General features: G+C 34.7%; 1 protein-coding gene across 7 annotated transcripts in view; it reads left to right on the top strand.

Annotated features, from left to right (window-relative positions):
• The window catches only part of LOC110259460 (uncharacterized), a 700448-nt gene that overhangs the window by 512638 nt on the left and 172891 nt on the right, over positions 1-14919 (top strand). For all 7 annotated transcript variants that reach the window (XR_014838679.1, XR_014838680.1, XR_014838681.1 and 4 more), the window contains one exon: positions 13239-13326. Coding sequence is in view for 4 of the 7 variants with exons in the window: in XM_085014430.1 (XP_084870556.1) it covers positions 13239-13326 (88 nt within the window). In the remaining 3 variants the exon portion in view is untranslated. The remainder of the gene's footprint in view (positions 1-13238; positions 13327-14919) is intronic.

Genomic DNA, 14919 nt, shown 5'->3' with positions numbered 1-14919 from the left:
AAACATTAACTCTATGAACAGAGAGGTGTCATCATGGAGCAGATTCTATACAGGAAGGAGGGAGTCTGGATTAGGGGCAGGAAGTAGAAAAGGCCAGGTGAGGGCAGGGAAGGAGAGAGGAGGAGAGGCAACATGAGGCAAATGTCTAACATAAATACACCTTAGTAACAGATGAGAATGATGGGAAATTCTTTTCTGCAAAAAAGTTAAGAACGAAGCCTGAATCTAGGATGTCAGGAAAAAATGGAGGCAGCAGATATAGGCTGTTTATTTGAGAAGTTTGAGAGTAAAATGGAAAAAAAAAAATAGAGCAGTAGCTGGAGAGGGGAGCTGTGTCAAGAGAACATTTTCTAGGAAGCAGGGAACTATACCTCTTTGAAGGCATAGGGTGAAAGCTGTGAGGAGGGTTTGAAGATGCTTAAGAGGGCAGGAATCAATTGAGAATTAGGGTCTTGATAGTGGGAAGAAAGAAGCTTGGAGCCACAAAAGGGGCCTTGAGCTCTACAGGAGGAGAGAGACTTGTTTCTTGAGACAGAGATAAGGATAAGAAGTAAGAAAGTAGTGTCCCTGAGTCATTGCAACTAAATGTGCTAATAGATGATGACTTGGTTTTACCAATGACATAAATTTTAAAAGCAGTACTGGAGAAGGAGAATAACTCCCTTGCCTTTTATTATAACCTGTTGTAACAACAAAAGCATTTTCTTAGGCCCACTATAAATAAAATATATCTCTCCTATCCCGGTTTGGTTTCCACTGACTTTTTAACTTTGATTTTTACTAAAATTTCTTCTCTTAAGCAGTCTTATTCTCTCTTTATTATGCACTTGCTCCACCAGCCACATCAATCTCCTGAGCACTGCTATGTACCCCTGGAATCACCTCTCCCTACCATGTGTTACTCAGTTTCTTCTCTTCTAGGAAAGAAATCACCTCATCTCACTAAATAAAGATCATTGGAAATTAATGTAGTTTGAGCCTTACCTGTATGGTCATCCTATCTTGATTTTCAACTTGATTTTTACTTGGAACATGATACGTTTGAGGATTAATAATAGCGCTTTCCTTTCCTTTAATTGTGTTCTGTTTTTCCATTTTCAAATATGAGTTATTTAAGCCAGTGGCTTCCAAAGGGGGAAGCATACAAACCAGTGAGTGAACAAGATGAATATAGGAAAAATATTAGAATTTTATATCTTTTTTATCTAAAAATATGAAATAAATTATTTTTTCTAATATTTAGTGTGGAAAACGAACAAGCCCCTCTTATTCAGTCACACTGTTATATGTCATATATGCTATTCAAATAGTCTGTTTTGGATATTGCAGTTTATGTGCATCTGTGCATTATATCACCCACTTTAATGAAAAACCATTCCTTTTTTTGGCTGCACCTGTGGCATATGGAAGTTCCTGGGCCAGGGACTGAACCCAAGCCACAGCTGCTGCCTGTGCTGGAGCTGTGGCAATGCTGGATCCTTAACCCACTGTTGCCTGGCCAGGGTTTGAACTGGCACACCATAGAGCAACCAGTGCCTGCTACAGAGACAGTGCCAGATCTTTAACCCACTGTGCCACAGTAGGAACTCCTGAAAGACTATTCTCAATGAAAAAGTAAAAGTGACTAAAAGATTCTGGCAGGAAACACACTGATTAAAGGTTATACTCGTAATGCAAGCACAAACAACTAGACATTGGCAGAGCTGTCACTATTACTTCTCCAGTAAGCACAGCATCAGCCAATATTCTTGAAAAATGAACAAAGTATAAACATATTTGACAAGTAGTTAGCCAACAAAAAAATGAAATTATTAAGAAGAGTATTTCAAATATAGGTTTATGCATATCATTCTTACAGATGGCTGTAATCCCAAGAGTATATTCTGCCTTTAGATACTAGTTAATAATGAAAGTACATACATATAATTTATAAATAAATAAATATGCATGTATTGGGGGATTTTGCCCAACATCATTTTATTAACAAGAGTGTACCATAACAGTTTAGAGATCTCTGATCTAGTGCATTTTTTATTGGAGAATATAAATAGTTTTTTCATGAAATGACAAAACATCCAGCTCCCTATAACTGTAAAATGTAGTTTTGAGAATAGAATAATTGCATGTCTTTTAAAAATACACTTATTTCTTCTTAAGGCACTACACAACAGAATTCAAAAGAAGCCTCCCCTTTGACAAAGATTAGTAAAATGCCCAAGGGTGAAGATAGACATTCTGGTGAACTGCCACATAGCAAAGGGAATGATTTTTTTTTTAATTGAGTCACTGTTCTTTTTGCACATCAGTGTGTTCAAGTTCATATTGCAGACTGTGGGCCTTGATGAAAGTAACCATGAATACTCTTTGGAAACTTAATTTAACTTCTACCATATTTTAAATGTCCTAATTCTAAAATAGCTTTTTAGGTCCTTCAATAATGGATATTCCTGGGATAGGGGAGGGAAGGGATGGACTAGGAGTTGGGGATAAACAGATGCAAACTATTGCATATAGAATGGATAAACAACAGAGTCCTGCTGTATAGCACAGGGAAATATATTCAGTATCCTGGGATAAACCATAATGGAAAAGAAAATTTTAAAGTCATAAAATTGACTTTTATGACATATATGTCTTTTATGACATTAATGATGTATGTGACTGAGTCACTTTGCTATACAGCAGAAATTGGCACAACATTGTAAATTATCTATATTTCAATGTTAAAAAATATAAATTAAAATAAATAATGGGAGTTCCCACTGTGTCACAATGGGATCAACAGTGACTTTGCAGTGGTAGGGATGTGGGTTCAATCCCCAGCCCAGCACAATGGGTTAAAGATCTGGTATTAACACAGTTCAGGTTCATTCCCTGGCCCAGAACTCCATGTGCCACAGGACAGCCAAACAAGAAAAAAATGGATATATCCATTTAGAGCTTGGTTTTCTCCTTGAAACATTCACAAGAGTTTATGGAAAGAAGACTTCTCAGTGGTCTTGCTGTGATGGGAGATAAACATTTTGTCCTCAATTATAGTGAATTATGACCACTAGCCACAATATTTTCTCTGATGTTGTGAGAGATTTATTCTTTCCCATGAGTTAGCATGGGGGCACAACTGCAAAAGCAATTCCATGGACTGCCATTGATTCAAGCGGACTGTTATATTCAGCAGGAATTCTATTAAGTGTATTTTCCTTCCAAAATTTTATAAGCTGTATACAGGCTCCCATGTGTAGTTAATATTATATTCTAAAATTAAAGTGAGCTGGATTTTCATTTTACTAATTTTTTTTTCAAAATTGAGAAAAAAGACCCATGAATCATTAGCTAGTCCTCATCTGCATTGCAATGAATACTATATTGTGCATAATGATGCTTACTATACAACTGAAAAGACTACTATGATTTTTTTGAGTTATAAAAATAATTTTTAAAATACGAAGCATCTATGGTAAAGACTGCTTAGATTTATGTAGTACCTGTTTAAAAGTTTTGGAAGTTCTTTAGAGTCTTTATTAATTCTCACATTTCTCTGGAGTGGGTAATGAACTGACTGAGAAAATTGAAGCAACAATGTCACATGATACTCCCAAGTTTCATTAGTAAGCAGTGAAGAAGCAAAGAGTAGAAGCAGGAATCACCCTGTGAGAGAGTTCTAATAGACCAAGATGCTATTTAAGCAAATAAAGTTAGTGTTTAAAATAATGATATTTTAACATTATAGTTCACCTGCTAAAACTAGTATCAACTAGGCTATGTACTATCAAACTGTCTTTGTATGAATTACATAATTTCAAAGAACAGATTGCTTCTAAAGTACTAATGTAATGTTATCTCTAAATAAAGATTCTGAGATGCTCCCATGAGGATAAATTTAGTTAAACAGTTAAGATAAGCTGCTTGAGGCAGTCTAGACTTTTACATACAGAAGATCATGGGCCTGGAAGAAGAGCTCAAAGAACATTCTCTCCTCCAAGAAACTCCAGGCTTTAATTATCAAAGAATGAGAGTGGGCAAGAGAGCTAAGGTAACCATGCTAAGGCATTGAGGCCCTTTAGGAATGTATGGCTCTCTTCTTTCTGAAGAACAGAGAAAAAAGTGAAAGGTTGAAAAACATCATTTTAGATACAGAAAGTAGTTGGTGGTAAGACTGGAGACCAAAGAGACTGCAGAGAATAATCTCAAAATCGTATAACTGGGTAGTGAAAAATAGTGATATCCCCAACAATTCTGAAAGCTGATGGCTTGGCTGTGAAACACAGCCATAAGTGTAGAATATTATCAGTTTTCAGATCTCAGAACTTTCTGAAAAGAAAGTTGTAATTCTACCCTGAAAATATTAGAATCCTATGGTGAACCGAATCAAGCTAAAATAGTGACAAATATCAGACCCAACTAACCCACTCATTTCACCTCTAGTATACCAACAGAAATAGGAACCTGCAGCTTTCTGGAGTCAAACAGTATTTGCTTTAGATTCTATTTTTCTCCTATATAATGTATGTCATATACTTAAAGATTATAAGACACACGAGGCTAGAAAATGGGATCCATGGTCAAGAGAGGAAATAGTTAATAGAAGTAGATCCGGATATGAACCAAATGTTTGAATTATCAGATGGTGGCTCTAAAATCTATACAATAAAAAATAATAAAAGATATAGTAGAAATGGTACACTATGAAGAAATTTATGATTTAGGAAGAAATAGGAAATATTAGCAGAAATACAAAAACTTTTAAAAATCAAATTAAATAGAAATAAAAAATACAACATCAGGAAGAGTTCACTAGGTGGACTTAAGAGCAGACTGCAAACAGCAGAGGAAGATTTCAGTAAACTTGAAATAATCAATAGAACATACCTAAATTGGGGTTTAAAAAAGAAAAAAAAAAAAGGCAAAGAGCATCTGAGATCTGGGGGAAAACATCACATAGTCCAAGAAGGAGAATAAAAGGTAAATAGGGAAGAAATAATATTTGATGAAATAATAGTTAAGAACTTTCTAAAATTGATGAAATATCCAAGCCACTTGGAAAATCCAAGTAGATTAAATACCAATAAAACTATATTGTAGCCAACTGCTAAAAACCAAAGATACAGAACAGTGCTTAAAAGTAGCCAGATAAAAAAGATACATGAATGGCAACAGAGAGAATGGATAAGTTCTCACTAGAAGTCATGAAAGCCAGAAGACAATGGAAAGAAATTTTGTCAGTGCTGAAAGAAGAAAATAGGCTTGTTAACCTGGAATTGTATATCTAGCAAAAATATCATTCAAATAGACGACAATGTAATGATATTTTCAGATAGAAAAATGCTGAAATAATTTATCTCTAAGCAACTATCACAGAATGAAATACAGAAAAAAATTCTTCAGGCTGAAGAGAATGATAGCAAATAGAACTCAAGAAAGAGCTTTTCTTTTAATTCTTTTGTGTTTTAAATGTATATATTTATTTCTTTAAAAGGCCATGTGTTTAAAGAAAAAACACTAACTACATATTGTGAGGCTTTTAACATACGTACAAGAAAAGTATAAGACAAAAAGAACACAGTGGGTGTAAGGGGTTCATGAAGTATTACTGTATAATTTTTATACTGCTTATGAATTAATATACTATTATTTGAAAGAAAAATAACATTAACTTAAGCATGAATATTATATTCAGCTTCATTATCAAGTTATAGGTAAAATGTAATAGTTTAACAATCAATATATGAAATAAAGTCCTCAATGATACTCATATCTCCCGGAAAAAGACAGGAAAGGAGTTGCAGAAACATAAAGAAAAAAATAGAATGAATAAGAAACAAATATCAACTTGAGAAATCAAAATGCAACAATATTAATAATAAGTATAAATTGACAAATGCTTCACTTAAAAGATTTGTAGACTAAATTAAAAAGGAAGACCCAATTGGGAACCATCCAACCAAAAAAAGAGGAGAAGAAAAGAGTAACATAGTATCAACTGGAAAAAAAAAGGTTTAAATGGCAATAAATATCTATCTATCAATAATCACCTTAAATGTCAATGGACTGAATGCTCCAATCAAAAGATACAGAGTGGCAGATTGGGTAAAAAAGCAAAAACCTTCAATGTGCTGTCTACAAGAGACTCACCTTAGGGCAAAGGACACATACAGTTTGAAAGTGAGGGGATGGAATCAGATATTTCATGCCAGTGGAGAAGAAAGGAAAGCAAAAGTTGCAATACTCATATCAGACAAAATAGACTTTAAAACAAAGGCCATAAAGAAAGACAAAGAAGGACACTATTGAATGGTTAAATGATCCATTCAAGAAGAGGATATTACAATCATCAATATATATGTCCCTAATATGGGAGTACCCAGACATCTATGACAAATACTAACAGACATAAAAGAAGATATTGATGGGAATACAACAATAGTAGAAGCCTTTAACACCTCACTCACATCAATGGACAGATCCTCTGACAGAAAATCACAAATCAATCAATAATGACACAATAGAAAAGTTAGACTTCATTGGCATTTTCAGGACATTATATCCAAAAAAATCAGAATACACATTCTTCTTAAGTACATGTGGAACATTCTCAAGAATTGATCACATACTAGGGCACAAAGCTAACTGCAACAAACTTAAGAGTATAGAAATTATTGCAAGTATCTTCTCTGACCACAATACCATGAAAGTAGAAATCAACTGCAGAAAAAGAAATGAGAAAAAACTTACTGCATGGAGTCTAAACAACATGCTACTAAAAACCAATGGGTCAGTGAGGAAATCAAGAAGGAATTTAAAAAATACCTCAACACAAATGATAGTGAAGACACAACCTCTCAAAATCTTTGGGATAATGCAAAAGCAATGCTCAGAGACAAATTCATAGCAATACAGGCCTTCTTCAAAAAAGAAGAAAAATCTCAAACTGAAAACTTAACCTACCACCTAAATGAATTAGAAAAAGAAGAACAAACAAAACCTAAGTCAGCAGAAGGAAGGAAATCATAAAGATCAGAGAGGAAATCAATAAAATAGAGATTCAAAAAAATAGAAAAAATCAATAAAACCAAGAGCTGGTTCTTTGAAAAGGTAAAGAAAATTGACAAACCTCTGGCTAGACTCACCAAGAAGAGGAGAGAAAAAACCCCAAATAAACAAAATAAGAAATGAAAAAGGAGAAGTCACAATGGATACTATGGAAATACAAAAAACCATGAGAGAATACTATGAACAATTGTATGTTAACAAATTTGACAACCTGGAAGAAATGGACAACTTTCTAGAGACTTACAGCCTGCCAAAACTGAATCAAGAAGAAATAGATCAACTGAACAGACCGATCACTAGAAATGAAATTGAATATGTCATAAAAACACTCCCTACAAATACAGTTCAGGACCATATGGCTTTACAGGTAAAGTCTATCAAACATACAAAGAGGAACTTATACCCATCCTTCTTAAACTTTTCCAAAAGGTTGAAGAAGAAGGAACATTCCCAAAGACATTCTATGATGCCACAATCACCCTAGTTCCAAAACCAGACAAAAATACCACCAAAAAGAAAATTATATGCCAATATCTTTGATGAATATAGACCCCAAAATTCTCCACAAAATTTTAGCCAACAGAATCCAACAATATATAAAAAAGATCATATACCACAACAAGGTGAGATTCAACCCACGTGCACAAAGATGGTTCAACAAATACAAATCAATCAAAGTCATATACCACATTAACAAAAGAAAAGTCTAAAATCACATGATCATCTAAATAGATGCAGAAAAAGCATTTGACAAGTCCAACATCCATTCATGATCAAAACGCTTACCAAAATGGATATAGAGGGAACATACCTTAAAACAATAAAAGCCATTTATGACAAACTCACAGCAAATATAATACTCAATGGAGAAAAGCTGAAAGCCTTCCCACTAAAATCTGGAACAACACAAGAATGCCCACTCCCACTACTGTTATTCAACACAGTATTGGAAGTCCTAGCCACAGCAATCAGACAAACAAAAGAAATAAAAGGCATCCAAATAGGAAGAGAAGAGGTAAAACTGTCACTGTATACAGATGACATGATGCTATATACAGAAAAACCTAAGGACTCAACCCAAAAATGACTTGAACTGATGAACAAATTCAGCAAAGTAGCAGGATATAAGATTAACATTCAAAAATCGGTCACATTTCCATATGCTAACGATGAAATATTAGAAGAGGAATACAAAGATACAATACCTTTTAAAATTGCACCCCCAAAAATCAAATACCTGGGAATACACCTGGCCAAGGAGGTGAAAGACTTATATGCTGAGAACTATAAAACGTTAATCAAGCAAATTAAAGAAGATGTAAAGAAATGGAAAGATATTCCATGCTCCTGGGTTGGGAAAATTAATATTGTAAAAATGGCCATACTACCCAAAGCAATTTACAGATGCCACGCAATCCCTATCAAATTACCCATGACATTTTTCATGGAACTAGAACAAACAATCCCAAAATTTTTATGGACCCACAACAGACCCAGAATTGCCAAAGAAATTCCGAGGAACAAAAACCAAGCAGGAGGCATAACTCTTCCAGACTTCAGGCACTATTACAAAGCCACAGTCATCAGAACATTGTGGTACTGGTACCAAAACAGACATACAGATCAATGAACAGATTAGAGAACCCAGAAATAAACCCAGACACCTATGGTCAATTAATCTTTGACAAAGGAGGCAAGAACATAAAGTGGGAAAAAAACAATCTTTTCAACAAGTACTGCTGGGAAAACCTGGACAGCTACATGTAAATCAATGAAACCAGAACACACCATGTACAAAAATAAACTCAAAATGGCTGAAAGACTTAAATATAAGACAAGACACAATCAAACTCCTGGAAGAGAACATAGGCAAAACATTCTCTGACATCAACCTTACAAATGTTTTCTCAAGTCAGTCTCCCAAGGAAACAGAAATAAAAGCAAAAATAAACCAATGGGACCTCATCAAACCGACAAGATTTCATATAGCAAAGGAAATCAAAAAGAAAACAAAAAGACAACTTATAGAGTTGGAGAAAATAGTTTCAAATGATGCAATTTACAACGGCTTAATCTCTAGAATATACATGCAGCTTATACAACTCAACAGCAAAAAAGCCAACAACCCAATGGAAAAATGGGCAAAAGATCTGAATGGACATTTTTCCAAGGAAGATATACAGATGGCCAACAAACACATGAAAAAATGCTCAACCTCACTGATTATTAGAGAAATGCAACTCAAAACTACCATGAGATACCACCTCACACCAGTCAGAATGGCCATCATTAATGAATCCATATATAACAAATGCTGGAGAGGGTGTGGAGAAAAAGGAACCCTCCTGCACTGTTGGTGGGAATGTAAGCTGGTACGACCACTATGGAGAACAGTATGGAGGTACCTTAGAAATCTATACATAGAAGTACCATATGACCCAGAAATCCCACTCTTGGGCATATATCCGGACAAAACTCTACTTATAAAATACACATGCACCCGCTGGTTCACTGCAGCACTATTCACAATAGCCAAGACATGGAATCAACCCAAATGTCCACTGATAGATGATTGGATCAGGAAGATGTGGTATACATACACAATGGAATACTACTTGGCCATAAAAAAGAACTAAATAATGCCATTGGCAGCAACATGGATGGAACTAGAGGCTCTCATCCTGAGTGAAGTAAGTCAGAAAGAGAAAGACAAATACCATATGATATCACTTATATCTGAAATCTAATCTATGGCACAAAGGAAACTTTCCACAGAAAAGAAAATCATGGACTTGGAGAATAGACTTGTGGTTGCCAAGGGGGAAGTGGAGGGAGTGGGAGCGACTGGGTGCTTGGGGTAAACAGATGCAGAATGTTGCCTTTGGTAAGGATCAGCAATGGGATCCTGCTGTGTAGCCCTGGGAACTATGTCTGGCCACTTATGATGGAACACGTAATGTGAGAAAAAAGAATGTATACATGTATGTGTAACTGGGTCCCCATGCTGTATGGTAGAAAATAAATAAATATATATATATATATATAAATATATATTTATATAAATATTTATATATATAAATATATATATATAAAGAAATAAAAATAAAAATATATATATATAAATATTTATATATATAAATATATATATATAAAGAAATAAAAATTTAAAAAAAAACAACAAAAAAATCCCCAAACAAAAGGGTTAGCAAAGTCTTTATAACAGATCTTGCTGTGCCAATTACAAATGAACTGCAATCCATTACTCATTTCATACTTAAACATTATGCGATTAATTTAAACAATGGACATTGGTGTGGATGTGAAACTCATAAAGTTCTCTGAAGAAAATATGAGGAGGCTATCTGCATTATCTTGGGATGGGCAAAGCTGTTTTAATCAGAATACAAAAAGTATTAATCATAAAGATGAAATTAATAAATTGAACCTCATCAAAATTATAGAATATCTACTCATCAAAAGATACCTTTAAAAACAAATTGACAGGGCATAGACTGCAAAAAAGTAATTGTAGCCAAATTCCCAGAATATTAAAAAAAAAATCCAGAATATCTGATAGGCTCCTACAAAATAAAAATTAAAAAGACAAAACCCCAAAAACACCGCACTTTGTAACATAGCAAAAGAATAAGTGAATGGTCAAAAAGCTCATGGAAAAGGTTACCAACATCATCAGTCATCAGAGAAATAAATATCAGTTAAAACCACAATAAGTTACCACTCAGAGTCAGAGGAATGACCAAAAAAAAAAGAAAAAAAAAAAAGATTGACATCTTTAAATGTTATTTGTTAAAACTAAATTAAATCTTTTTCTCTTTTATATTCATTAGGAAATAAATCACTTATCTGCGTGCTCACCCAGATTTTTTTTTTTTATCATTTCCCACTTTTTATCAACCTCAGTTTCCTGTCACTGATAAACAAGCCAAGTTAAGATCACTGAAAGATATTAATTTTACCATAATTTTTAACTCTTCAGATTGCAGATACATACAGAAGGAAACCACCACAACATTAAAATCGTATTATTTTATCTAGAGGTTCAAATATATATATACTTTGTCAAATATGAAAATTATTTTAAAATATCACAGGATGATTTCACTAAAAGTTTTTTAGAATTATTTTGTTTATATGACTTACATATCTTAGAAAATATATCTGTGAACTTTGGTAATGTGCCCCCAACATATAAGGAAAATGAAAGGATATATAAATAGGGAAAGAAAAGGAAAACAGTATGCAATTCCCTTATGCTTTTAAAGAGGAAAATTAGGAAAAATTGAAAATCATTAAGAACATAGTGTTTCATAAGTAAGATAAAGAGGAATGAAAGAAGATAAAACAAAAAAATTGGAAGATTTTGATTTTCATTTATTCAGCATAATTATATTTGTTTTATTGGGCACCATTCTCATCATTTGTGGGAAGGATTCCTTAGAGTCTTTATACTTAAGTTCACGAAGACAATGAATGAAATAGGATCTGGGAAGTTCCTCCAGTCTTCCTACTTTCTGACAAATAATCTGTGATGAGAAATATGAAGTACCTGTTAACAGAGAGCTATTCAGAGTTATTGATGAAAAGGAAAGATCCATCATATAATTCTCAGGGTACTAAAGGAGTTTCTATTTTATTGATTCAATAGTTAATAGAATCAGTCATTTATATGACCTGTTAAAAATGATTTGTATATGAATGGTGAATTTTATTTGGCCACTTTGAATTTTTTGGAAGTAGGGAAGGGAAACATTTTACTGAAATAAGTATTTTGTTCATTTATTTTCAAAACTTGGATTGCAATTCACATGTTTGAGTAGTAGTTAAAACAGTCACAGAAAAGAAACAAATGAGTATTTAACAAGCAAGCTGGATGACTGACTATTGCACGTTCCTTGCCTCTGAGATTTTTCTCTTCTGTGTGCTTCCCTTACTTTGTATTGCACTATGTTAAAAAACAAAACAAAACAAAACAGAAAAAGTCTAAAGGTCCCAAGTGCCACAAATACAGTGTCACAATGTCCCCTTACTTAAGGAAATTTACCCATTTAGTTTTTTACATTTGAAAAAACAGGGTGACTTTTGGTAGATCTGTCTTATTTGTCTTACAAATAAGCATCTAAATTTGGGTACTGAGAATCCATCTCCCATCTCCAGAATGTGCCTAAATGCAATAGAACCAAGGTTAAGAACTTTGTCACTTTGTCAGTAGTCAGACCTACACCTATCTCTGACAACTATGTGATTTTCAACAAAACACTTAACTTCATAGCTCTTCAGTACCCTCATATGTAAAATGGAGCATTCAGTATAAAATGAATATGTACCCTCATGTGTAAAATGGGGCATTCACTGGTTATTTTGGTTGGCTCCAACATCATTCCACTTTTGAGGATGCATCTAAGATATTTGTTGCCATTCAGACTCCTTCCAGTATTTGCATCATGAACGGACAGGCTTGAGATACTTGGGGTCAACAAGATATAAGAGAGTGGCTAGTTCTGTTGAATGTGGACAACGGATTATGCTCCATTGCTGGTAGCAGATACCTCATGACTGTGAGGGTAATCAGCCTTAGAATGAAGCCAGCATGTGAAAGAAGAATGGAGAGATGGAAACCTCCTTGATGATGCTCTTAAAGAACTGATAAATCTAAAGTCTACTCTACTTCTAGACTTCTGGTTATTACATAGTTATAGGTTGCAGGTTTTTAAATTTACAGCCAAAAGCTCAGTGATAGAGGTAAATATAATAGCCCTATACTATAGAGTTTTTGTAGGGATTAAAGGAAATAATGCATACAAAGCACTTAGTTTTCTATGTTGTCTAAGTTCATATCAAGTTCTCAATTAAATCTAGCTGTTACCATTGTTATCCCAGGAAAGAATCCTCAGAAAATGCCAACTCCACTTTGATTTGGAGGGACTTAGGGAGACTCTAAGACACAGAATTGTGTTTGAGCCAGCCCTAGTCTCTTAGCATCTTTACTTCTAATTATTAGTGAGATTCTCTGATATACTCTCTGACCTTATACTTTCATTTTTAACTTTTCCCCTCTGTTTCTGGCATCTCTGGATTTCCAATATAATTTTTACTCTGTAAATGCCTTGAGATGAGCATTAATGGAGTTAATGATGAAGTCAATGATGCCTTTTCTTCTTTGCTTCTAGGTTTCAAAGAATTACAAGATAATGTTCTCATCCAGGATTTGCAAACAGGGCTGTGGTTCATGGGTTCTCTGCTCCCTTGTGCCAGAAGGTATGTCAGCTTTCATGTTTCAAGACTAGGGAAAGATATGTTGTTAGGAGTTTGCACAATAACTGCTGTTGGCTATGATTTTGAAGACACTGGGAAAACAGAAAATCAAGGTGGTTTTCCTGAGGGTAAAAATGCTAGACACTGGGTGGTCAGAAGAAAGGAGTAATCTAACCACAAGAGAGAGTGAATTCCATTTCTGTGGTCTGAATGGTAGGGACAAGTGACAGGTCCTGGGAATTTGTATGGATCTGCTACTGTCTGACTGGGGGGATTCATGCCCTCATTCAGATCTTTCTGACCAACAATTGTCATGGTTTTAGAAGCTGAGACCAAGTCCTCATGGCCCAGCCTACTGTGACACCAGCAGAGTCATTTGCCTTTATGAGAATCATTTAAACCTAAAAATGTACATCTCAACGGCAACCAACAAGAACTCCCATCCGTGGTCTACCATAATTTTCCTGAACCACGCAAGCCCTGAAAGTCCTAATGTTCCATTAGGAAAGACATGGAGTCATAAAATATTTTTTAATCTAAGTATAGTTGATTTGCAATATTGTGTTTCAACTGTACAGCATAGTAATTCAGCTATTTTTTTCAGATTATATTCCATGATAGGTTACTATAAGACACTGAAATAATTCCATGAGCTATACAGTAAATCCTTATTGCTTATCTATTTTATGTATAGAGTGTCATATACTATACCACTCTATACATAAAATAGAGTTTGTGCCTGTTAATGTCATACTCTCATACTCTCATCCAGAATTTGCAAACAGGGCTGTGGTTCATACTCCTCATTTGTCCATCCATCCCTCTCCCCTTTGGTAACTATAAGTTTGTTTTCTATGTCTGTGAGTTTGTTTCTGTTTTGTATGTATATTCATTTGTATTATTTTTTATATTCCACATATAAGTGATATCATGTAGTATTTGTCTTTCTCTGTTTTACTTACTTCACTAAGCATAATATTCTCTAGGTCCATCCATGTTTCTGCAATGGCAATATTTCACTCTTTTTTTATGGCTGAGCAGTATTTTGTTGTATTTACACTTCACCCTAGGCAAGTTATCTGTTGATGGCCACTTGGGCTGTTTCCATGTCTTGGCTATTAGAAATAGTGCTGCCATGAATATGGGGATATACATGTACTTTTTCAAATTAGAGTTTTTGTCTTTTCTTTTTTTTTTTTTTTTGTCTTTTGTCTTTTTTGTTGTTGTTTTGTTGTTGTTGTTGTTGTTGTTGTTGTTGTTGCTATTTCTTGGGCCGCTCCCGCGGCATATGGAGGTTCCCAGGCTAGGGGTTGAATCGGAGCTGTAGCCACCGGCCTACGCCAGAGCCACAGCAACTCGGGATCCGAGCCGCGTCTGCAACCTACACCACAGCTCACGGCAACGCCGGATCGTTAACCCACTGAGCAAGGGCAGGGACCGAACCCACAACCTCATGGTTCCTAGTCAGATTTGTTAACCACTGTGCCACGACGGGAACTCCTTTTTTGTGTGTGTGTGTGTGTGTGTGTGTGTGTGTGTGTGTGTGTGTGTGTGTGTGTCTTTTCTAGATGTGTACCCTGGAGTAGAATTTCTGCA

Source organism: Sus scrofa, chromosome 2 (genome assembly GCF_054392235.1).
Source record: "Sus scrofa isolate SSC_HxYL_T2T_F1_AM1 chromosome 2, Sscrofa_HxYL_maternal_Yorkshire_Landrace_v2.0, whole genome shotgun sequence".
In the NCBI taxonomy this organism is placed as follows: domain Eukaryota; kingdom Metazoa; phylum Chordata; class Mammalia; order Artiodactyla; family Suidae; genus Sus; species Sus scrofa.
This window is presented reverse-complemented; position numbering and strand designations above follow the sequence as displayed.